The 25,565-nt window shown below is 47.7% G+C and overlaps 1 protein-coding gene across 1 annotated transcript in view; it reads right to left on the bottom strand.

Annotated features, from left to right (window-relative positions):
• The window catches only part of myo15aa (myosin XVAa), a 229,483-nt gene that overhangs the window by 29,675 nt on the left and 174,243 nt on the right, over positions 1–25,565 (bottom strand). Inside the window, exons 52-55 of the mRNA XM_071343551.1 lie at positions 19,850–19,922; positions 17,537–17,610; positions 10,544–10,626; positions 8,718–8,848 (exon numbers count right to left, since the gene is read on the bottom strand). Coding sequence (XP_071199652.1) covers positions 8,718–8,848; positions 10,544–10,626; positions 17,537–17,610; positions 19,850–19,922 — 361 coding nt within the window. The remainder of the gene's footprint in view (positions 1–8,717; positions 8,849–10,543; positions 10,627–17,536; positions 17,611–19,849; positions 19,923–25,565) is intronic.

Here is a 25,565-nt window from a genome sequence, read left to right as displayed (position 1 = left end):
GGTTATAGATATAGTTAGGGTACCTTGGTAGTGTACCCCAGGACTAGAGCAGACAGACAGGTATAACAGACATCCTGAATGGTAGGTAGGGTTATAGATATAGTTAGGGTACCTTGGTAGTGTACTACAGGACTAGAGCAGACAGACAGGTATAACAGACATCCTGACTGGTAGGTAGGGTTATAGATATAGTTAGGGTACCTTGGTAGTGTACTCCAGGACTAGAGCAGACAGACAGGTATAACAGACATCCTGACTGGTAGGTAGGGTTATAGATATAGTTAGGGTACCTTGGTAGTGTATTACAGGACTAGAGCAGACAGACAGACAGACAGACAGACATCCTGACTGGTAGGTAGGGTTATAGATATAGTTAGGGTACCTTGGTAGTGTATTACAGGACTAGAGCAGACAGACAGGTATAACAGACATCCTGTCTGGTAGGTAGGGTTATAGATATAGTTAGGGTACCTTGGTAGTGTACTACAGGACTAGAGCAGACAGACAGACAGGTATAACAGACATCCTGACTGGTAGGTAGGGTTATAGATATAGTTAGGGTACCTTGGTAGTGTACTACAGGACTAGAGCAGACAAACAGGTATAACAGACATCCTGACTGGTAGGTAGGGTTATAGATATAGTTAGGGTACCTTGGTAGTGTACTCCAGGACTAGAGCAGACAGACAGGTATAACAGACATCCTGACTGGTAGGTAGGGTTATAGATATAGTTAGGGTACCTTGGTAGTGTACTACAGGACTAGAGCAGACAAACAGGTATAACAGACATCCTGACTGGTAGGTAGGGTTATAGATATAGTTAGGGTACCTTGGTAGTGTACTACAGGACTAGAGCAGACAGACAGACAGGTATAACAGACATCCTGACTGGTAGGTAGGGTTATAGATATAGTTAGGGTACCTTGGTAGTGTACTACAGGACTAGAGCAGACAGACAGACAGGTATAACAGACATCCTGACTGGTAGGTAGGGTTATAGATATAGTTAGGGTACCTTGGTAGTGTACTACAGGACTAGAGCAGACAGACAGGTATAACAGACATCCTGACTGGTAGGTAGGGTTATAGATATAGTTAGGGTACCTTGGTAGTGTACTACAGGACTAGAGCAGACAGACAGACAGGTATAACAGACATCCTGACTGGTAGGTAGGGTTATAGATATAGTTAGGGTACCTTGGTAGTGTACTACAGGACTAGAGCAGACAGACAGACAGACAGGTATAACAGACATCCTGACTGGTAGGTAGGGTTATAGATATAGTTAGGGTACCTTGGTAGTGTACTACAGGACTAGAGCAGACAGACAGGTATAACAGACATCCTGACTGGTAGGTAGGGTTATAGATATAGTTAGGGTACCTTGGTAGTGTACTCCAGGACTAGAGCAGACAGACAGGTATAACAGACATCCTGACTGGTAGGTAGGGTTATAGATATAGTTAGGGTACCTTGGTAGTGTATTACAGGACTAGAGCAGACAGACAGACAGACAGACAGACATCCTGACTGGTAGGTAGGGTTATAGATATAGTTAGGGTACCTTGGTAGTGTATTACAGGACTAGAGCAGACAGACAGGTATAACAGACATCCTGACTGGTAGGTAGGGTTATAGATATAGTTAGGGTACCTTGGTAGTGTACTACAGGACTAGAGCAGACAGACAGACAGGTATAACAGACATCCTGACTGGTAGGTAGGGTTATAGATATAGTTAGGGTACCTTGGTAGTGTACTACAGGACTAGAGCAGACAGACAGGTATAGCAGACATCCTGACTGGTAGGTAGGGTTATAGATATAGTTAGGGTACCTTGGTAGTGTACTCCAGGACTAGAGCAGACAGACAGGTATAACAGACATCCTGACTGGTAGGTAGGGTTATAGATATAGTTAGGGTACCTTGGTAGTGTACTACAGGACTAGAGCAGACAGACAGACAGGTATAACAGACATCCTGACTGGTAGGTAGGGTTATAGATATAGTTAGGGTACCTTGGTAGTGTACTACAGGACTAGAGCAGACAGACAGACAGGTATAACATACATCCTGACTGGTAGGTAGGGTTATAGATATAGTTAGGGTACCTTGGTAGTGTACTACAGGACTAGAGCAGACAGACAGACAGGTATAACAGACATCCTGACTGGTAGGTAGGGTTATAGATATAGTTAGGGTACCTTGGTAGTGTACTACAGGACTAGAGCAGACAGACAGGTATAACAGACATCCTGACTGGTAGGTAGGGTTATAGATATAGTTAGGGTACCTTGGTAGTGTACTACAGGACTAGAGCAGACAGACAGACAGGTATAACAGACATCCTGACTGGTAGGTAGGGTTATAGATATAGTTAGGGTACCTTGGTAGTGTACCCCGGGACTAGAGCAGATAGACAGGTATAACAGACATCCTGACTGGTAGGTAGGGTTATAGATATAGTTAGGGTACCTTGGTAGTGTACTACAGGACTAGAGCAGACAGACAGACAGGTATAACAGACATCCTGACTGGTAGGTAGGGTTATAGATATAGTTAGGGTACCTTGGTAGTGTACTACAGGACTAGAGCAGACAGACAGGTATAACAGACATCCTGACTGGTAGGTAGGGTTATAGATATAGTTAGGGTACCTTGGTAGTGTACTACAGGACTAGAGCAGACAGACAGACAGGTATAACAGACATCCTGACTGGTAGGTAGGGTTATAGATATAGTTAGGGTACCTTGGTAGTGTACTACAGGACTAGAGCAGACAGACAGACAGACAGGTATAACAGACATCCTGACTGGTAGGTAGGGTTATAGATATAGTTAGGGTACCTTGGTAGTGTACTACAGGACTAGAGCAGACAGACAGGTATAACAGACATCCTGACTGGTAGGTAGGGTTATAGATATAGTTAGGGTACCTTGGTAGTGTACTACAGGACTAGAGCAGACAGACAGACAGGTATAACAGACATCCTGACTGGTAGATAGGGTTATAGATATAGTTAGGGTACCTTGGTAGTGTACTACAGGACTAGAGCAGACAGACAGACAGACAGGTATAACAGACATCCTGACTGGTAGGTAGGGTTATAGATATAGTTAGGGTACCTTGGTAGTGTACTACAGGACTAGAGCAGACAGACAGGTATAACAGACATCCTGACTGGTAGGTAGGGTTATAGATATAGTTAGGGTACCTTGGTAGTGTACTACAGGACTAGAGCAGACAGACAGACAGACAGGTATAACAGACATCCTGACTGGTAGGTAGGGTTATAGATATAGTTAGGGTACCTTGGTAGTGTACTACAGGACTACAGCAGACAGACAGGTATAACAGACATCCTGACTGGTAGGTAGGGTTATAGATATAGTTAGGGTACCTTGGTAGTGTACTACAGGACTAGAGCAGACAGACAGGTATAACAGACATCCTGACTGGTAGGTAGGGTTATAGATATAGTTAGGGTACCTTGGTAGTGTACTCCAGGGCTAGAGCAGACAGACAGGTATAACAGACATCCTGACTGGTAGGTAGGGTTATAGATATAGTTAGGGTACCTTGGTAGTGTACTACAGGACTAGAGCAGACAGACAGGTATAACAGACATCCTGACTGGTAGGTAGGGTTATAGATATAGTTAGGGTACCTTGGTAGTGTACTCCAGGGCTAGAGCAGACAGACAGGTATAACAGACATCCTGACTGGTAGGTAGGGTTATAGATATAGTTAGGGTACCTTGGTAGTGTACTACAGGACTAGAGCAGACAGACAGACAGGTATAACAGACATCCTGACTGGTAGGTAGGGTTATAGATATAGTTAGGGTACCTTGGTAGTGTACTCCAGGACTAGAGCAGACAGACAGGTATAACAGACATCCTGACTGGTAGGTAGGGTTATAGATATAGTTAGGGTACCTTGGTAGTGTACTCCAGGGCTAGAGCAGACAGACAGGTATAACAGACATCCTGACTGGTAGGTAGGGTTATAGATATAGTTAGGGTACCTTGGTAGTGTACTACAGGACTAGAGCAGACAGACAGGTATAACAGACATCCTGTAAAGGTTTTCTTCCTGGGGTGAAGGAGAGGACCAAAATGCAGCGTAGCCAGTGCTCAACATGTTTAATTATAAGAACAAGTGAACACTACAAACAACTTACAAAATAACAAACGTGCAAAACCGATACAGACCTATCTGGTGCAGAACACAAACACAGAGACAGGTAACAACCACCCACAACGAACACAGTGAAACAACCTACCTAAATATGACTCTTAATTAGAGGAACGCAAAACACCTGCCTCTAATTAAGAGCCATACCAGGCAACCCTAAACCAACATAGAAACACACAACATAGAATGCCCACCCAAAACTCACGCCCTGACCATCACACACATACAAAACAACAGAAAACAGGTCAGGAACGTGACAGAACCCCCCCCTCAAGGTGCGAACGCCGGGCGCACCAGCACAAAGTCCAGGGGAGGGTCTGGGTGGGCATCTGACCACGGTGGTGGCTCAGGCTCCGGACGCTGTCCCCACACCACCATAGTCACTCCCCGCTTCTGTATCCCCCTCCCAATGACCACCCTCCAACTAAAACCACCTAAATGAAGGGGCAGCACCGGGATAAGGGGCAGCACCGGGATAAGGGGCAGCACCGGGATAAGGGGCGGCAGGTCCTGGCTGAGGAACTCTGGCAGGTCCTGGCTGAGGGACTCTGGCAGGTCCTGGCTGAGGGACTCTGGCAGGTCCTGGCTGAGGGACTCTGGCAGGTCCTGGCTGAGGGACTCTGGCAGGTCCGGGCTGAGGGACTCTGGCAGGTCCGGGCTGAGGGACTCTGGCAGGTCCGGGCTGAGGGACTCTGGCAGGTCCGGGCTGAGGGACTCTGGCAGGTCCGGGCTGAGGGACTCTGGCAGGTCCGGGCTGAGGGACTCTGGCAGGTCCGGGCTGACGGAAGGCTCTGGCTGATCCGGTCTGGCGGAAGGCTCTGGCTGATCCGGTCTGGCGGAAGGCTCTGGCTGATCCGGTCTGGCGGAAGGCTCTGGCTGATCCGGTCTGGCGGAAGGCTCTGGCTGATCCGGTCTGGCGGAAGGCTCTGGCTGATCCGGTCTGGCGGAAGGCTCTGGCTGATCCGGTCTGGCGGACGGCTCTAGCGGCTCCTGTCTGGCGGACGGCTCTAGCGGCTCCTGTCTGGCGGACGGCTCTGTAGGCTCATGGCAGACGGGCGGCTTTGCAGGCTCATGGCAGACGGGCGGCTTTGCAGGCTCATGGCAGACGGACAGTTCAGACGGCGTAGGGCAGACGGGCAGTTCAGACGCCGCTGGGCAGACGGGCAGTTCAGGCGCCGCTGGGCAGACGGGCAGTTCAGGCGCCGCTGGGCAGACGGGCAGTTCAGGCGCCGCTGGGCAGACGGGCAGTTCAGGCGCCGCTGGGCAGACGGGCAGTTCAGGCGCCGCTGGGCAGACGGCAGACTCTGGCCGGCTGAGACGCACTGTAGGCCTGGTGCGTGGTGCCGGAACTGGAGGTACCGGGCTAAGGACACGCACCTTCAGGCTAGTGCGGGGAACAACAACAGGGCACACTGGACTCTCGTGGCGCACTCTAGGCCTGGTGCGTGGTACCGGAACTGGAGGTACCGGGCTGAGGGCACGCACCTCAGGGCGAGTGCGGGGAGAAGGAACAGTGCGTACAGGGCTCTGGAGACGCACAGGAGGCTTGGTGCGTGGTGCCGGAACTGGAGGCACTGGGCTGGAGACACGCACCATAGGGAGAGTGCGTGGAGGAGGAACAGGGCTCTGGAGATGCACTGGAAGCCTGGTGCGTGGTGTAGGCACTGGTGGTACTGAGCTGGGGTGGGAAGGTGGCGCCGGATATACCGGACCGTGAAGGAGGACACGTGCTCTTGAGCACCGAGCCTCCCCAACCTTACCAGGTTGAATGGTCCCCGTAGCCCTGCCAGTGCGGCGAGGTGGAATAGCCCGCACTGGGCTATGCAGGCGAACCGGGGACACCACCTGTAAGGCTGGTGCCATGTACGCCGGCCCGAGGAGACGTACTGGAGACCAGATACGTTGGGCCGGCTTCATGGCACTCGGCTCGATGCCCAACCTAGCCCTCCCAGTGCGGCAAGGTGGAATAGCCCGCACTGGGCTAAGCACGCGTACTGGGGACACCGTGCGCTTTACCGCATAACACGGTGTCTGACCAGTACGACGCTCTCTCACTCCACGGCAAGCCCGGGGAGTTGGCTCAGGTATCCAACCCGGCTTCGCCACACTCCCCTTTAGCCCCCTCCCCAAGAAATTTTTGGGTGAGCCTCTCGGGCTTCCAGCCTCTCTTACGTGCTGCCTCCTCAATCCACCACTCCTGGGCTGTGGCTGCCTCCTTCACCTCCCGAGAGCGGCGATTCTCTCCAACCCTTCCCCAGGGTCCTTTTCCGTCCATGATCTCCCAAGACCATTCCTCCTGTGTCCAGTAGTCCTGTGTACTGGGCCGCTGCTGCTCCCCGTTGCTACGCTGCTTGGTCCTGGTTTGGTGGGTGGTTCTGTAAAGGTTTTCTTCCTGGGGTGAAGGAGAGGACCAAAATGCAGCGTAGCCAGTGCTCAACATGTTTAATTATAAGAACAAGTGAACACTACAAACAACTTACAAAATAACAAACGTGCAAAACCGATACAGACCTATCTGGTGCAGAACACAAACACAGAGACAGGTAACAACCACCCACAACGAACACAGTGAAACAACCTACCTAAATATGACTCTTAATTAGAGGAACGCAAAACACCTGCCTCTAATTAAGAGCCATACCAGGCAACCCTAAACCAACATAGAAACACACAACATAGAATGCCCACCCAAAACTCACGCCCTGACCATCACACACATACAAAACAACAGAAAACAGGTCAGGAACGTGACACATCCTGACTGGTAGGTAGGGTTATAGATATAGTTAGGGTACCTTGGTAGTGTACTACAGGACTAGAGCAGACAGACAGACAGGTATAACAGACATCCTGACTGGTAGGTAGGGTTATAGATATAGTTAGGGTACCTTGGTAGTGTACTCCAGGACTAGAGCAGACAGACAGGTATAACAGACATCCTGACTGGTAGGTAGGGTTATAGATATAGTTAGGGTACCTTGGTAGTGTACCCCAGGACTAGAGCAGACAGACAGACAGGTATAACAGACATCCTGACTGGTAGGTAGGGTTATAGATATAGTTAGGGTACCTTGGTAGTGTACTACAGGACTAGAGCAGACAGACAGGTATAACAGACATCCTGACTGGTAGGTAGGGTTATAGATATAGTTAGGGTACCTTGGTAGTGTACTACAGGACTAGAGCAGACAGACAGGTATAACAGACATCCTGACTGGTAGGTAGGGTTATAGATATAGTTAGGGTACCTTGGTAGTGTACTCCAGGACTAGAGCAGACAGACAGGTATAACAGACATCCTGACTGGTAGGTAGGGTTATAGATATAGTTAGGGTACATTGGTAGTGTACTACAGGACTAGAGCAGACAGACAGACAGGTATAACAGACATCCTGACTGGTAGGTAGGGTTATAGATATAGTTAGGGTACCTTGGTAGTGTACTACAGGACTACAGCAGACAGACAGACAGGTATAACAGACATCCTGACTGGTAGGTAGGGTTATAGATATAGTTAGGGTACCTTGGTAGTGTATTACAGGACTAGAGCAGACAGACAGATAGGTATAACAGACATCCTGACTGGTAGGTAGGGTTATAGATATAGTTAGGGTACCTTGGTAGTGTACCCCGGGACTAGAGCAGACAGACAGGTATAACAGACATCCTGACTGGTAGGTAGGGTTATAGATATAGTTAGGGTACCTTGGTAGTGAACTACAGGACTAGAGCAGACAGACAGGTATAACAGACATCCTGACTGGTAGGTAGGGTTATAGATATAGTTAGGGTACCTTGGTAGTGTACTACAGGACTAGAGCAGACAGACAGGTATAACAGACATCCTGACTGGTAGGGAGGGTTATAGATATAGTTAGGGTACCTTGGTAGTGGACTCCAGGACTAGAGCAGACAGACAGGTATAACAGACATCCTGACTGGTAGGTAGGGTTATAGATATAGTTAGGGTACCTTGGTAGTGTACTACAGGACTAGAGCAGACAGACAGGTATAACAGACATCCTGACTGGTAGGTAGGGTTATAGATATAGTTAGGGTACCTTGGTAGTGTACTACAGGACTAGAGCAGACAGACAGACAGGTATAACAGACATCCTGACTGGTAGGTAGGGTTATAGATATAGTTAGGGTACCTTGGTAGTGTACCCCGGGACTAGAGCAGGCAGACAGACAGGTATAACAGACATCCTGACTGGTAGGTAGGGTTATAGATATAGTTAGGGTACCTTGGTAGTGTACTACAGGACTAGAGCAGACAGACAGGTATAACAGACATCCTGACTGGTAGGTAGGGTTATAGATATAGTTAGGGTACCTTGGTAGTGGACTACAGGACTACAGCAGACAGACAGGTATAACAGACATCCTGACTGGTAGGTAGGGTTATAGATATAGTTAGGGTACCTTGGTAGTGTACTCCGGGACTAGAGCAGACAGACAGACAGGTATAACAGACATCCTGACTGGTAGGTAGGGTTATAGATATAGTTAGGGTACCTTGGTAGTGTACTCCGGGACTAGAGCAGGCGTCCAGCAGGAACTTTAACAGGAACGGCTTCAGGACCTCAGAACAGCGATGGAACGCAGTCAGGATGTAGAGTAGTCTCCATCCTCGCTGGCAACTGTCCCTAGAGGTTAGAGGTCAGATATACACTAACTATAACAGTCAGGATGTAGAGTAGTCTCCATCCTCTCTGACAACTGTCCCTAGAGGTTAGGGGTTAGAGGTCAGATATACACTAACCCTATAACAGTCAGGATGTAGAGTAGTCTCCATCCTCTCTGACAACTGTCCCTAGGGGTTAGAGGTCAGATATACACTAACCCTATAACAGTCAGGATGTAGAGTAGTCTCCATCCTCTCTGACAACTGTCCCTAGAGGTTAGGGGTTAGAGGTCAGATATACACTAACCCTATAACAGTCAGGATGTAGAGTAGTCTCCATCCTCTCTGACAACTGTCCCTAGGGGTTAGAGGTCAGATATACACTAACCCTATAACAGTCAGGATGTAGAGTAGTCTCCATCCTCTCTGACAACTGTCCCTAGAGGTTAGAGGTCAGATATAACAGTCAGGATGTAGAGTAGTCTCCAGCCTCTCTGACAACTGTCCCTAGAGGTTAGAGGTCAGATATAAACTAATATAACAGTCAGGATGTAGAGCAGTCTCCATCCTCTCTGACAACTGTCCCTAGAGGTTAGAGGTCAGATATACACTAATATAACAGTCAGGATGTAGAGTAGTCTCCATCCTCTCTGACAACTGTCCCTAGGGGTTAGAGGTCAGATATACACTAACTATAACAGTCAGGATGTAGAGTAGTCTCCATCCTCTCTGACAACTGTCCCTAGGGGTTAGAGGTCAGATATACACTAATATAACAGTCAGGATGTAGAGTAGTCTCCATCCTCTCTGACAACTGTCCCTAGGGGTTAGAGGTCAGATATACACTAATTAGCCCTATAACAGTCAGGATGTAGAGTAGTCTCCATCCTCTCTGACAACTGTCCCTAGAGGTTAGAGGTCAGATATACACTAACCCTATAACAGTCAGGATGTAGAGTAGTCTCCATCCTCTCTGACAACTGTCCCTAGAGGTTAGAGGTCAGATATACACTAACCCTATAACAGTCAGGATGTAGAGTAGTCTCCAGCCTCTCTGACAACTGTCCCTAGAGGTTAGAGGTCAGATATACACTAACCCTATAACAGTCAGGATGTAGAGTAGTCTCCATCCTCTCTGACAACTGTCCCTAGAGGTTAGAGGTCAGATATACACTAACCCTATAACAGTCAGGATGTAGAGTAGTCTCCATCCTCTCTGACAACTGTCCCTAGAGGTTAGAGGTCAGATATACACTAACCCTATAACAGTCAGGATGTAGAGTAGTCTCCAGCCTCTCTGACAACTGTCCCTAGAGGTTAGAGGTCAGATATACACTAACCCTATAACAGTCAGGATGTAGAGTAGTCTCCATCCTCTCTGACAACTGTCCCTAGAGGTTAGAGGTCAGATATACACTAACCCTATAACAGTCAGGATGTAGAGTAGTCTCCATCCTCTCTGACAACTGTCCCTAGAGGTTAGAGGTCAGATATACACTAACCCTATAACAGTCAGGATGTAGAGTAGTCTCCAGCCTCTCTGACAACTGTCCCTAGAGGTTAGAGGTCAGATATACACTAACCCTATAACAGTCAGGATGTAGAGTAGTCTCCATCCTCTCTGACAACTGTCCCTAGAGGTCAAGCTTAGGGTTAGAGGTTAAGGTTAGAGGTCAGGGTTAGGGTTTAGAGGTAAGGATTAGGGTTCAAGTCTTACGTTTTGGAGCTGGTGTTTCCTGTGACCTGTTTCATCACCTGGCAGTAGGCTTCATCTTTCATCAGACCATACTCCCCACTGAGCTACAGGACACACAGATACACAGACACATCAGACTATACTCCCCACTGAGCTACAGGACACACAGATACACAGACATATCAGACTATACTCCCCACTGAGCTACAGGCCACACAGATACACAGACACATCAGACTATACTCCCCACTGAGCTACAGGACACACACATACAGACACATCAGACCATACTCCCCACTGAGCTACAGGACACACACATACAGACACATCAGACCATACTCCCCACTGAGCTACAGGACACATACAGACACATCAGACCATACTCCCCACTGAGCTACAGGACAGACACATACAGACACATCAGACCATACTCCCCACTGAGCTACAGGACACACAGATACATCAGACTATACTCCCCACTGAGCTACAGGACACACACATACAGACACATCAGACCATACTCCCCACTGAGCTACAGGACACACACACACAGACACATCAGACCATACTCCCCACTGAGCTACAGGACACACACACACAGACACATCAGACCATACTCCCCACTGAGCTACAGGACACACAGATACAGACACATCAGACCATACTCCCCACTGAGCTACAGGACACACACATACAGACACATCAGACCATACTCCCCACTGAGCTACAGGACACACACACACAGACACATCAGACCATACTCCCCACTGAGCTACAGGACACACACACATCAGACACATCAGACCATACTCCCCACTGAGCTACAGGACACACACATACAGACACATCAGACCATACTCCCCACTGAGCTACAGGACACATACAGACACATCAGACCATACTCCCCACTGAGCTACAGGACACACACACACAGACACATCAGACCATACTCCCCACTGAGCTACAGGACAGACACACACAGACACATCAGACCATACTCCCCACTGAGCTACAGGACACACACAGACACATCAGACCATACTCCCCACTGAGCTACAGGACAGACATACAGACACATCAGACCATACTCCCCACTGAGCTACAGGACACACACAGATACAGACACATCAGACCATACTCCCCACTGAGCTACAGGACACATACACACAGACACATCAGACCATACTCCCCACTGAGCTACAGGACACACAGATACAGACACATCAGACCATACTCCCCACTGAGCTACAGGACACACACACACAGACACATCAGACCATACTCCCCACTGAGCTACAGGACACACACAGACACATCAGACCATACTCCCCACTGAGCTACAGGACACACATACACAGACACATCAGACTATACTCCCCACTGAGCTACAGGACACACACATCAGACACATCAGACCATACTCCCCACTGAGCTACAGGACACATACAGACACATCAGACCATACTCCCCACTGAGCTACAGGACACATACAGACACATCAGACCATACTCCCCACTGAGCTACAGGACACACACAGATACAGACACATCAGACTATACTCCCCACTGAGCTACAGGACACATACAGACACATCAGACCATACTCCCCACTGAGCTACAGGACACACACATACAGACACATCAGACCATACTCCCCACTGAGCTACAGGACACACACATACAGACACATCAGACCATACTCCCCACTGAGCTACAGGACACACACACACAGACACATCAGACCATACTCCCCACTGAGCTACAGGACACATACAGACACATCAGACCATACTCCCCACTGAGCTACAGGACAGACACATACAGACACATCAGACCATACTCCCCACTGAGCTACAGGACACACACACACAGACACATCAGACCATACTCCCCACTGAGCTACAGGACACATACAGACACATCAGACCATACTCCCCACTGAGCTACAGGACACACACAGACACATCAGACCATACTCCCCACTGAGCTACAGGACACACACAGACACATCAGACCATACTCCTCACTGAGCTACAGGACAGACATACAGACACATCAGACCATACTCCCCACTGAGCTACAGGACACACACACACAGACACATCAGACCATACTCCCCACTGAGCTACAGGACAGACAGATACAGACACATCAGACCATACTCCCCACTGAGCTACAGGACACACAGAGACAGACACATCAGACCATACTCCCCACTGAGCTACAGGACACATACAGACACATCAGACCATACTCCCCACTGAGCTACAGGACACATACACACAGACACATCAGACCATACTCCCCACTGAGCTACAGGACACATACAGACACATCAGACCATACTCCTCACTGAGCTACAGGACACACACATACAGACACATCAGACCATACTCCCCACTGAGCTACAGGACACACACACAGACACATCAGACCATACTCCCCACTGAGCTACAGGACACACACATACAGACACATCAGACCATACTCCCCACTGAGCTACAGGACACACACATACAGACACATCAGACCATACTCCCCACTGAGCTACAGGACACACACATACAGACACATCAGACCATACTCCCCACTGAGCTACAGGACACACACACACAGACACATCAGACCATACTCCCCACTGAGCTACAGGACACACAGATACAGACACATCAGACCATACTCCCCACTGAGCTACAGGACACACACATACAGACACATCAGACCATACTCCCCACTGAGCTACAGGACACACACACAGACACATCAGACCATACTCCCCACTGAGCTACAGGACACATACACATACAGACACATCAGACCATACTCCCCACTGAGCTACAGGACACACACACATACAGACACATCAGACCATACTCCCCACTGAGCTACAGGACACATACAGACACATCAGACCATACTCCCCACTGAGCTACAGGACACACACATACACATCAGACCATACTCCCCACTGAGCTACAGGACACACACACATCAGACACATCAGACCATACTCCCCAATGAGCTACAGGACACACACATACAGACACATCAGACCATACTCCCCACTGAGCTACAGGACACACAGATACAGACACATCAGACCATACTCCCCACTGAGCTACAGGACACACACACATCAGACACATCAGACCATACTCCCCACTGAGCTACAGGACACACACACACAGACACATCAGACCATACTCCCCACTGAGCTACAGGACACACACATACAGTAACATCAGACCATACTCCCCACTGAGCTACAGGACACACACACATCAGACACATCAGACCATACTCCCCACTGAGCTACAGGACACACACACATACAGACACATCAGACCATACTCCCCACTGAGCTACAGGACACATACAGACACATCAGACCATACTCACCACTGAGCTACAGGACACACACATACAGACACATCAGACCATACTCCCCACTGAGCTACAAGACACACACACACACAGACACATCAGACCATACTCCCCACTGAGCTACAGGACACACACACACAGACACATCAGACCATACTCCCCACTGAGCTACAGGACACATACAGACACATCAGACCATACTCCCCACTGAGCTACAGGACACACACACACACACACATCAGACCATACTCCCCACTGAGCTACAGGACACACACATACAGACACATCAGACCATACTCCCCACTGAGCTACAGGACACACACATACAGACACATCAGACCATACTCCCCACTGAGCTACAGGACACACACAGATACAGACACATCAGACCATACTCCCCACTGAGCTACAGGACACACACATACAGACACATCAGACCATACTCCCCACTGAGCTACAGGACACACACATACAGACACATCAGACCATACTCCCCACTGAGCTACAGGACACACACACATACAGACACATCAGACCATACTCCCCACTGAGCTACAGGACACACACATACAGACACATCAGACTATACTCCCCACTGAGCTACAGGACACACACATACAGACACATCAGACCATACTCCCCACTGAGCTACAGGACACACACATACAGACACATCAGACCATACTCCCCACTGAGCTACAGGACACACATACACACACATCAGACCATGCTCCCCACTGAGCTACAGGACACACATACAGACACATCAGACCATACTCCCCACTGAGCTACAGGACACATACAGACACATCAGACCATACTCCCCACTGAGCTACAGGACACACACATACAGACACATCAGACTATACTCCCCACTGAGCTACAGGACACACACACACAGACACATCAGACCATACTCCCCACTGAGCTACAGGACACACACATACAGACACATCAGACTATACTCCCCACTGAGCTACAGGACACACACACACAGACACATCAGACCATACTCCCCACTGAGCTACAGGACACACACAGACACATCAGACCATACTCCCCACTGAGCTACAGGACACACACACACACACATCAGACCATACTCCCCACTGAGCTACAGGACACACAGATACAGACACATCAGACCATACTCCCCACTGAGCTACAGGACAGACACATACAGACACATCAGACCATACTCCCCACTGAGCTACAGGACACATACAGACACATCAGACCATACTCCCCACTGAGCTACAGGACACACACATACAGACACATCAGACCATACTCCCCACTGAGCTACAGGACACACAGATACAGACACATCAGACTATACTCCCCACTGAGCTACAGGACACACAGATACAGACACATCAGACCATACTCCCCACTGAGCTACAGGACACACACACACAGACACATCAGACCATACTCCCCACTGAGCTACAGGACACACACACAGACACATCAGACCATACTCCCCACTGAGCTACAGGACACACACACACACAGACACATCAGACCATACTCCCCACTGAGCTACAGGACACACACACATACAGACACACCAGACCATACTCCCCACTGAGCTACAGGACACACACATACAGACACATCAGACCATACTCCCCACTGAGCTACAGGACACACACACACACAGACACATCAGACCATACTCCCCACTGAGCTACAGGACACACACACACACAGACACATCAGACCATACTCCCCACTGAGCTACAGGACACACACACACACAGACACATCAGACCATACTCCCCACTGAGCTACAGGACACACACATACAGACACATCAGACCATACTCCCCACTGAGCTACAGGACACACACACACAGACACATCAGACCATGCTCCCCACTGAGCTACAGGACACACACACACACACACATCAGACCATACTCCCCACTGAGCTACAGGACACACATACAGACACATCAGACCATACTCCCCACTGAGCTACAGGACACACACACACAGACACATCAGACCATACTCCCCACTGAGCTACAGGACACATACAGACACATCAGACCATACTCCCCACTGAGCTACAGGACACATACAGACACATCAGACCATACTCCCCACTGAGCTACAGGACACACACATACAGACACATCAGACCATACTCCCCACTGAGCTACAGGACACACACAGACAGACACATCAGACCATACTCCCCACTGAGCTACAGGACACACACACACAGACACATCAGACCGTACTCCCCACTGAGCTACAGGACACACACACACAGACACATCAGACCATACTCCCCACTGAGCTACAGGACACACCCACACAGACACATCAGACCATACTCCCCACTGAGCTACAGGACACACACATACAGACACATCAGACCATACTCCCCACTGAGCTACAGGACACACACAGACACATCAGACCATACTCCCCACTGAGCTACAGGACACACACACACACAGACACATCAGACCATACTCCCCACTGAGCTACAGGACACACACACACACAGACACATCAGACCATACTCCCCACTGAGCTACAGGACACACACACACACAGACACATCAGACCATACTCCCCACTGAGCTACAGGACACACACACACACAGACACATCAGACCATACTCCCCACTGAGCTACAGGACACACACATACAGACACATCAGACCATACTCCCCACTGAGCTACAGGACACACACATACAGACACATCAGACCATACTCCCCACTGAGCTACAGGACACATACAGACAGACACATCAGACCGTACTCCCCACTGAGCTACAGGACACATACACACACATCAGACCATACTCCCCACTGAGCTACAGGACACACACAGACAGACACATCAGACCATACTCCCCACTGAGCTACAGGACACATACACACACATCAGACCATACTCCCCACTGAGCTACAGGACACACACAGACAGACACATCAGACCGTACTCCCCACTGAGCTACAGGACACACACACACAGACACATCAGACCATACTCCCCACTGAGCTACAGGACACACACAGACACATCAGACCATACTCCCCACTGAGCTACAGGACACACACACACACAGACACATCAGACCATACTCCCCACTGAGCTACAGGACACACACACACACAGACACATCAGACCATACTCCCCACTGAGCTACAGGACACACACATACAGACACATCAGACCATACTCCCCACTGAGCTACAGGACACACACAGACACATCAGACCATACTCCCCACTGAGCTACAGGACACACACACACATACACATCAGACCATACTCCCCACTGAGCTACAGGACACACACATACAGACACATCAGACCATACTCCCCACTGAGCTACAGGACACACACAGACACATCAGACCATACTCCCCACTGAGCTACAGGACACACACAGACACATCAGACCATACTCCCCACTGAGCTACAGGACACACATACAGACACATCAGACCATACTCCCCACTGAGCTACAGGACACACATACATTTTTCAGAAGTAGAAGATATATGTTGGGGTGCATGAGTGAGTGTGCGTGTGAGTGTGAGTGTGTGTGTGAGTGTGAGTGTGTGAGTGTGAGTGTGTGTGTGTGTGTGTGTGAGTGAGTGAACCTTTAGGATAGTTGAGACCAGGTCCTGTTCTGTCTGTCCCTTCAGAGGGAAGTCTCCCATGAACTTCATCACAGCTGCAGAGAGAAGAAGGTGAGACAGGTTAAAGGTTAAAGGTTAAAGAACAAGCAGACATAGTCACATGACATGTTTCATGAGAAATAAAATAACTACACGGAACAACAATATAAACACGACGTGTAACGTGTTGGTCCCGTGTTTCATGAGCTGAAATAAAAGATCTCAGAAATGTTCCATAAGCACAAAAAGCTTCTTTCTCTCAAAATGTTGTGCTCAAATGTTTTTACGTCGCTGTTAGTGAGCATTTCTCCTTTACCAAGATAATCCATCCACCTGACAGGTGTGGCATATCAAGAAGCTGATTAAACAGCATGATCATTACACAGGTGCACCTTGTGCTGGGGACAATAAAAGGCCACTCTAAAATGTGCAGTTTTGTCACACAACACAATGCCACAGACGTCTGAAGTTTTGAGGGAATGTGCAATTGGCATGCTGTCCACCAGGGCTGTTGTCAGAGAAATTTCTCTACCATAAGCCGCCGGCAACGTCGTTTTAAAGAATTTGTCAGTACGTCCAACCGGCCTCACAACCACGCCAGCCCTCCACATCCGGCTTCTTCGCCTGCGGGATTTGACCAGCCACCCGGACAGCTGATGGAACTGTAGATTTGCACAACCAGAGAATTTCTACACAAACTGTCAGAAATCGTCTCACGGAAGGTCATCTGTGTGCTCGTTGTCCTCACCAGGGTCTCGACCCGACTGCAGTTCGACCCTCACCAGGGTCTCGACCCGACTGCAGTTCGACCCTCACCAGGGTCTCGACCCGACTGCAGTTCGACCCTCACCAGGGTCTCGATCCGACTGCAGTTCGACCCTCACCAGGGTCTCGATCCGACTGCAGTTCGACCCTCACCAGGGTCTCGACCTGACTGCAGTTCGACCCTCACCAGGGTCTCGACCTGACTGCAGTTCGACCCTCACCAGGGTCTCGATCCGACTGCAGTTCGACCCTCACCAGGGTCTCGACCCGACTGCAGTTCGACCCTCACCAGGGTCTCGATCCGACTGCAGTTCGACCCTCACCAGGGTCTCGACCTGACTGCAGTTCGACCCCTTACCAGGGTCTCGATCCGACTGCAGTTCGACCCTCACCAGGGTCTCGACCCGACTGCAGTTCGACCCTCACCAGGGTCTCGATCTGACTGCAGTTCGACCCTCACCAGGGTCTCGATCTGACTGCAGTTCGACCCTCACCAGGGTCTCGATCTGACTGCAGTTCGACCCTCACCAGGGTCTCGATCTGACTGCAGTTCGACCCTCACCAGGGTCTCGACCCGACTGCAGTTCGACGTTGGAGCCGGCTTCAGTGGACAAATGCTCACCTTCGATGGCTACTGGCTCTTCATGGATCAATCCCAGTTTCAACAGTACCGGGCGTCGTGTGGGCGAGCGGTTTGCTGATGTCAACGTTGTCAACGTTGTGAACAGAGTGCACCATGGTTGCGGTGGGGTTATGGTATGGGCAGGCATAAGCTACGGACAACAAACACAACTGCATTTTATCGATGGCAATTTGAGTGCACAGAGATACCGTGATGAGATCCTGAGGCCCATTGTGGTGCCATTCATCCACCACCATCACCTCATGTTTCAGCATGATAATGCACGGTCCCATGTCTCAAGGATCTGTACACAATTCCTGGAAGCTGAAAATGTCCCAGTTCTTCCATGGCCTGCATATTCAGACATGTCACCCATTGAGCATGTTTGGGATGCTCTGGATCGACATGTACGACAGCGTGTTCCAGTTCCCGCCAATATCCAGCAACTTCGTACAGCCATTGAAGAGGAGTGGGACATCATTCCACAGGCCACAATCAACAGCCTGATCAACTCTATGTGAAGGAGATGTGTCACGCTGCATGAGGCAAATAGTGGTCACACCAGATACTGACTGTTTTTCTGATCCACACCCCTACCTTTTGTAAGGTATCTGTGACCAACAGATGCATATCTGTATTCCCAGTCAACTGAAATCCATAGATTAGGTCCTAATGAATTTATTTCAAATTGACTAATTTCCTTCTATGAACTGTAACTCAGTAAAATCTTTGAAATTGTTGCATGTTGTGTTTATATTTTAGTTCAGTGTATTTGATTAGAAGCCATTGGCCAAGTCCCAAATGATACACAGTTCCCAACATAGTACACTTCTTGAGCTCTGGTCAAAAGTAGTGTACTATGTAGGGAATAGGGTTCGATTTGGGGAACAGTGTTGTCTCCGGCTTACCCAGGGAGATGTCAGCTGCCACCTTGTTCATGTTGCTGTCTGTGAAGTCTATCAGAGACTCCTGGAGAGGGGACTGGTGAAACAAACACACAGCATACACACTCAGTCTGAATACTCAGAATACACACCCGGTCTGAATACTCAGCATACACACCCAGTCTGATTACTCAGAATACATACTCGGAATACACACCCAGTCGGAATACTCAGAATACACACACAGTCTGAATACTCAGAATACACACCCAGTCTGAATACTCAGAATGCATACTCAGTCTGAATACTCAGAATGCACACCCAGTCTGAATACTCAGAATACACACACAGTCGGAATACTCAGAATACACACCCAGTCTGAATACTCAGAATACACACACAGTCTGAATACTCAGCATACACACCCAGTCTGAATACTCAGAATACACACACGGTCTGAATACTCAGAATACACACACAGTCTGAATACTCAGAATACACACCCAGTCTGAATACTCAGAATACACACAAAGTCTGAATACTCAGAATACATACTCAGAATACACACCCAGTCTGAATACTCAGAATACACACACAGTCTGAATACTCAGACTACATACTCAGAATACACACCCAGTCTGAATACTCAGAATACAAACCCAGTCTGAATACTCAGAATACACACCCAGTCTGATTACTCAGAATACATACTCGGAATACACACCCAGTCGGAATACTCAGAATACACACCCAGTCTGAATACTCAGAATACACACACAGTCTGAGTACTCAGAATACACACCCAGTCTGAATACTCAGAATACACACACAGTCGGAATACTCAGAATACACACCCAGTCTGAATACTCAGAATACACACACAGTCTGAGTACTCAGAATACACACCCAGTCTGAATACTCAGAATACACACACAGTCGGAATACTCAGAATACACACCCAGTCTGAATACTCAGAATACACACACAGTCTGAGTACTCAGAATACACACCCAGTCTGAATACTCAGAATACACACACAGTCTGAATACTCAGAATACACACACAGTCTGAATACTCAGAATACACACCCAGTTTGAATACTCAGAATACACACTCAGAATACACACACAGTCTGAATACTCAGAATACACACCCAGTCTGAATACTCAGAATACACACCCAGTCTGAATACTCAGAATACACACCCAGTCTGAATACTCAGAATAATCACCCAGCCTAAATACTCAGAATACACACCCGGTCTGAATACTCAGCATACACACCCGGTCTGAATACTCAGAATACACACCCGGTCTGAATACTCAGCATACACACCCAGTCTGAAAACTCAGAATACACACCCAGTCTGAATACTCAGAATACATACCCAGTCTGAATACTCAGAATACACACCCAGTCTGAATACTCAGAATACACACCTACTCAGAATACACACCCAGTCTGAATACTCAGAATACATACCCAGTCTGAATACTCAGCATACACACACAGTCTGAAAACTCAGAATACACACACAGCCTGAATACTCAGAATACATACCCGGTCTGAATACTCAGCATACACACCCGGTCTGAATACTCAGAATACACACCCAGTCTGAAAACTCAGAATACACACACAGTCTGAAAACTCAGCATACACACTCAGTCTGAATACTCAGAATACACACCCCGTCTGAACACTCTGAATACACACACAGTCTGAATACTCAGAATACATACTCAGAATACACACCCAGTCTGAATACTCAGAATACACACCCAGTCTGAATACTCAGCATACACACCCAGTCTGAATACTCAGAATACACACCCAGTCTGAATACTCAGAATACACACCCAGTCTGAATACTCAGAATACACACCCAGTCTGAATACTCAGAATACACACAAAGTCTGAATACTCAGAATACATACTCAGAATACACACCCAGTCTGAATACTCAGAATACACACACAGTCTGAATACTCAGACTACATACTCAGAATACACACCCAGTCTGAATACTCAGAATACACACCCAGTCTGAATACTCAGAATACAAACCCAGTCTGAATACTCAGAATACACACCCAGTCTGATTACTCAGAATACATACTCGGAATACACACCCAGGCGGAATACTCAGAATACACACACAGTCTGAATACTCAGAATACACACCCAGTCTGAATACTCAGAATGCATACTCAGTCTGAATACTCAGAATGCACACCCAGTCTGAATACTCAGAATACACACACAGTCGGAATACTCAGAATACACACCCAGTCTGAATACTCAGAATACACACACAGTCGGAATACTCAGCATACACACCCAGTCTGAATACTCAGAATACACACACGGTCTGAATACTCAGAATACACACACAGTCTGAATACTCAGAATACACACCCAGTCTGAATACTCAGAATACACACAAAGTCTGAATACTCAGAATACATACTCAGAATACACACCCAGTCTGAATACTCAGAATACACACACAGTCTGAATACTCAGACTACATACTCAGAATACACACCCAGTCTGAATACTCAGAATACACACCCAGTCTGAATACTCAGAATACAAACCCAGTCTGAATACTCAGAATACACACCCAGTCTGATTACTCAGAATACATACTCGGAATAGACACCCAGTCGGAATACTCAGAATACACACCCAGTCTGAATACTCAGAATACACACACAGTCTGAGTACTCAGAATACACACCCAGTCTGAATACTCAGAATACACACACAGTCGGAATACTCAGAATACACACCCAGTCTGAATACTCAGAATACACACACAGTCTGAGTACTCAGAATACACACCCAGTCTGAATACTCAGAATACACACACAGTCGGAATACTCAGAATACACACCCAGTCTGAATACTCAGAATACACACACAGTCTGAGTACTCAGAATACACACCCAGTCTGAATACTCAGAATACACACACAGTCTGAATACTCAGAATACACACCCAGTCTGAATACTCAGAATACACACCCAGTCTGAATACTCAGAATACACACCCAGTCTGAATACTCAGAATAATCACCCAGCCTAAATACTCAGAATACACACCCAGCCTGAATACTCAGTATACACACCCAGTCTGAATACTCAGTATACACACCCAGTCTGAATACTCAGTATACACACCCAGTCTGAATACTCAGTATACACACCCAGTCTGAATACTCAGAATACACACCCAGTCTGAATACTCAGAATGCATACCCAGTCTGAATACTCAGAATACACACCCAGTCTGAATACTCAGAATACACACCCAGTCTGAATACCCAGTTATGAAAACTCAGGATACACACTCTGAATACACACCCAGTCAGAACACAGAATACGCTCTGAATACTCAGGAATACCCAGTCAGAACACAGTATAGTACAGGGGATGTGTAACTGTATCTGTAGTATAGTACAGGGGATGTGTATCTGTATCTGGGGATGTGTACAGGGGATGTGTACCTGTATCTGTAGTATAGTACAGGGGATGTGTAACTGTATCTGTAGTATAGTACAGGGGATGTGTAACTGTATCTGTAGTATACACACCCAGTCTGAATACTCAGTATACACACCCAGTCTGAATACTCAGTATACACACCCAGTCTGAATACTCAGTATACACACCCAGTCTGAATACTCAGAATACACACCCAGTCTGAATACTCAGAATGCACACCCAGTCTGAATACTCAGAATACACACGCAGTCTGAATACTCAGAATACACACCCAGTCTGAATACCCAGTTATGAAAACTCAGGATACACACTCTGAATACACACCCAGTCAGAACACAGAATACGCTCTGAATACTCAGGAATACCCAGTCAGAACACAGTATAGTACAGGGGATGTGTAACTGTATCTGTAGTATAGTACAGGGGATGTGTATCTGTATCTGTAGTATAGTACAGGGGATGTGTAACTGTATCTGTATCTGAGGTATAGTACAGGGGATGTGTAACTGCATCTGTAGTATAGTACAGGGGATGTGTACCTGTATCTGTGGTATAGTACAGGGGATGTGTAACTGTATCTGTTGTCTGTAGTATAGTACAGGGGATGTGTAACTGTATTATAGTACAGGAGATGTGTAACTGCATCTGTAGTATAGCACAGGGGATGTGTACCTGTATCTGTGGTATAGTACATGGGATGTGTACCTGTATCTGTTGTCTGTAGTATAGTACAGGGGATGTGTAACTATATCTGTAGTCTGTAGTATAGTACAGGGGATGTGTAACTGTATCTGTTGTCTGTAGTATAGTACAGGGGATGTGTAACTATATCTGTAGTATAGTACAGGGGATGTGTACCTGTATCTGTAGTATAGTACAGGGGATGTGTAACTGTATCTGTAGTATAGTACAGGGGACGTGTACCTGTATCTGTAGTATAGTACAGGGGATGTGTAACTGTATCTGTGTCTGTAGTATAGTACAGTGGATGTGTACCTGTATCTGTAGTATAGTACAGGGGATGTGTAACTGTATCTGTAGTATAGTACAGGGGATGTGTACCTGTTGTCTGTAGTATAGTACAGGGGATGTGTAACTGTATCTGTAGTATAGTACAGGGGATGTGTAACTGTATCTGTATCTGTAGTATAGTACAGGGGATGTGTAACTGTATCTGTAGTATAGTACAGGGGATGTGTATCTGTATCTGTAGTATAGTACAGGGGATGTGTACCTGTATCTGTAGTATAGTGCAGGGGATGTGTATCTGTATCTGTAGTATAGTACAGGGGATGTGTACCTGTATCTGTAGTCTGTAGTATAGTACAGGGGATGTGTAACTGTATCTGTAGTATAGTACAGGGGATGTGTAACTGTATCTGTATCTGTAGTATAGTACAGGGGATGTGTAACTGTATCTGTAGTATAGTACAGGGGATGTGTACCTGTTGTCTGTAGTATAGTACAGGGGATGTGTACCTGTTGTCTGTAGTATAGTACAGGGGATGTGTAACTGTATCTGTAGTATAGTACAGGGGATGTGTAACTGTATCTGTATCGGTAGTATAGTACAGGGGATGTGTACCTGTAGTCTGTAGTATAGTACAGGGGATGTGTAACTGTATCTGTAGTATAGTACAGGGGATGTGTATCTGTATCTGTAGTATAGTACAGGGGATGTGTATCTGTAGTCTGTCGTATAGTACAGGGGATGTGTACCTGTATCTGTATCTGTAGTATAGTACAGGGGATGTGTATCTGTAGTCTGTCGTATAGTACAGGGGATGTGTACCTGTATCTGTATCTGTAGTATAGTACAGGGGATGTGTAACTGTATCTGTAGTATAGTACAGGGGATGTGTACCTGTAGTCTGTAGTATAGTACAGGGGATGTGTACCTGTATCTGTAGTATAGTACAGGGGATGTGTATCTGTATATGTAGTATAGTACAGGGGATGTGTAACTGTATCTGTAGTATAGTGCAGGGGATGTGTATCTGTATCTGTAGTATAGTACAGGGGATGTGTAACTGTATCTGTAGTATAGTACAGGGGATGTGTAACTGTATCTGTAGTATAGTACAGGGGATGTGTAACTGTATCGGTAGTATAGTACAGGGGATGTGTAACTGTATCTGTAGTATAGTACAGGGGATGTGTAACTGTATCTGTAGTATAGTACAGGGGATGTGTAACTGTATCTGTAGTATAGTACAGGGGATGTGTAACTG

The sequence above is a fragment of the Salvelinus alpinus genome, chromosome 1 (genome assembly GCF_045679555.1).
Source record: "Salvelinus alpinus chromosome 1, SLU_Salpinus.1, whole genome shotgun sequence".
NCBI classification, from domain to species: domain Eukaryota; kingdom Metazoa; phylum Chordata; class Actinopteri; order Salmoniformes; family Salmonidae; genus Salvelinus; species Salvelinus alpinus.
Note: the sequence above shows the minus strand (reverse complement) of the source record. Positions and strands in the feature narration are given on the sequence as shown.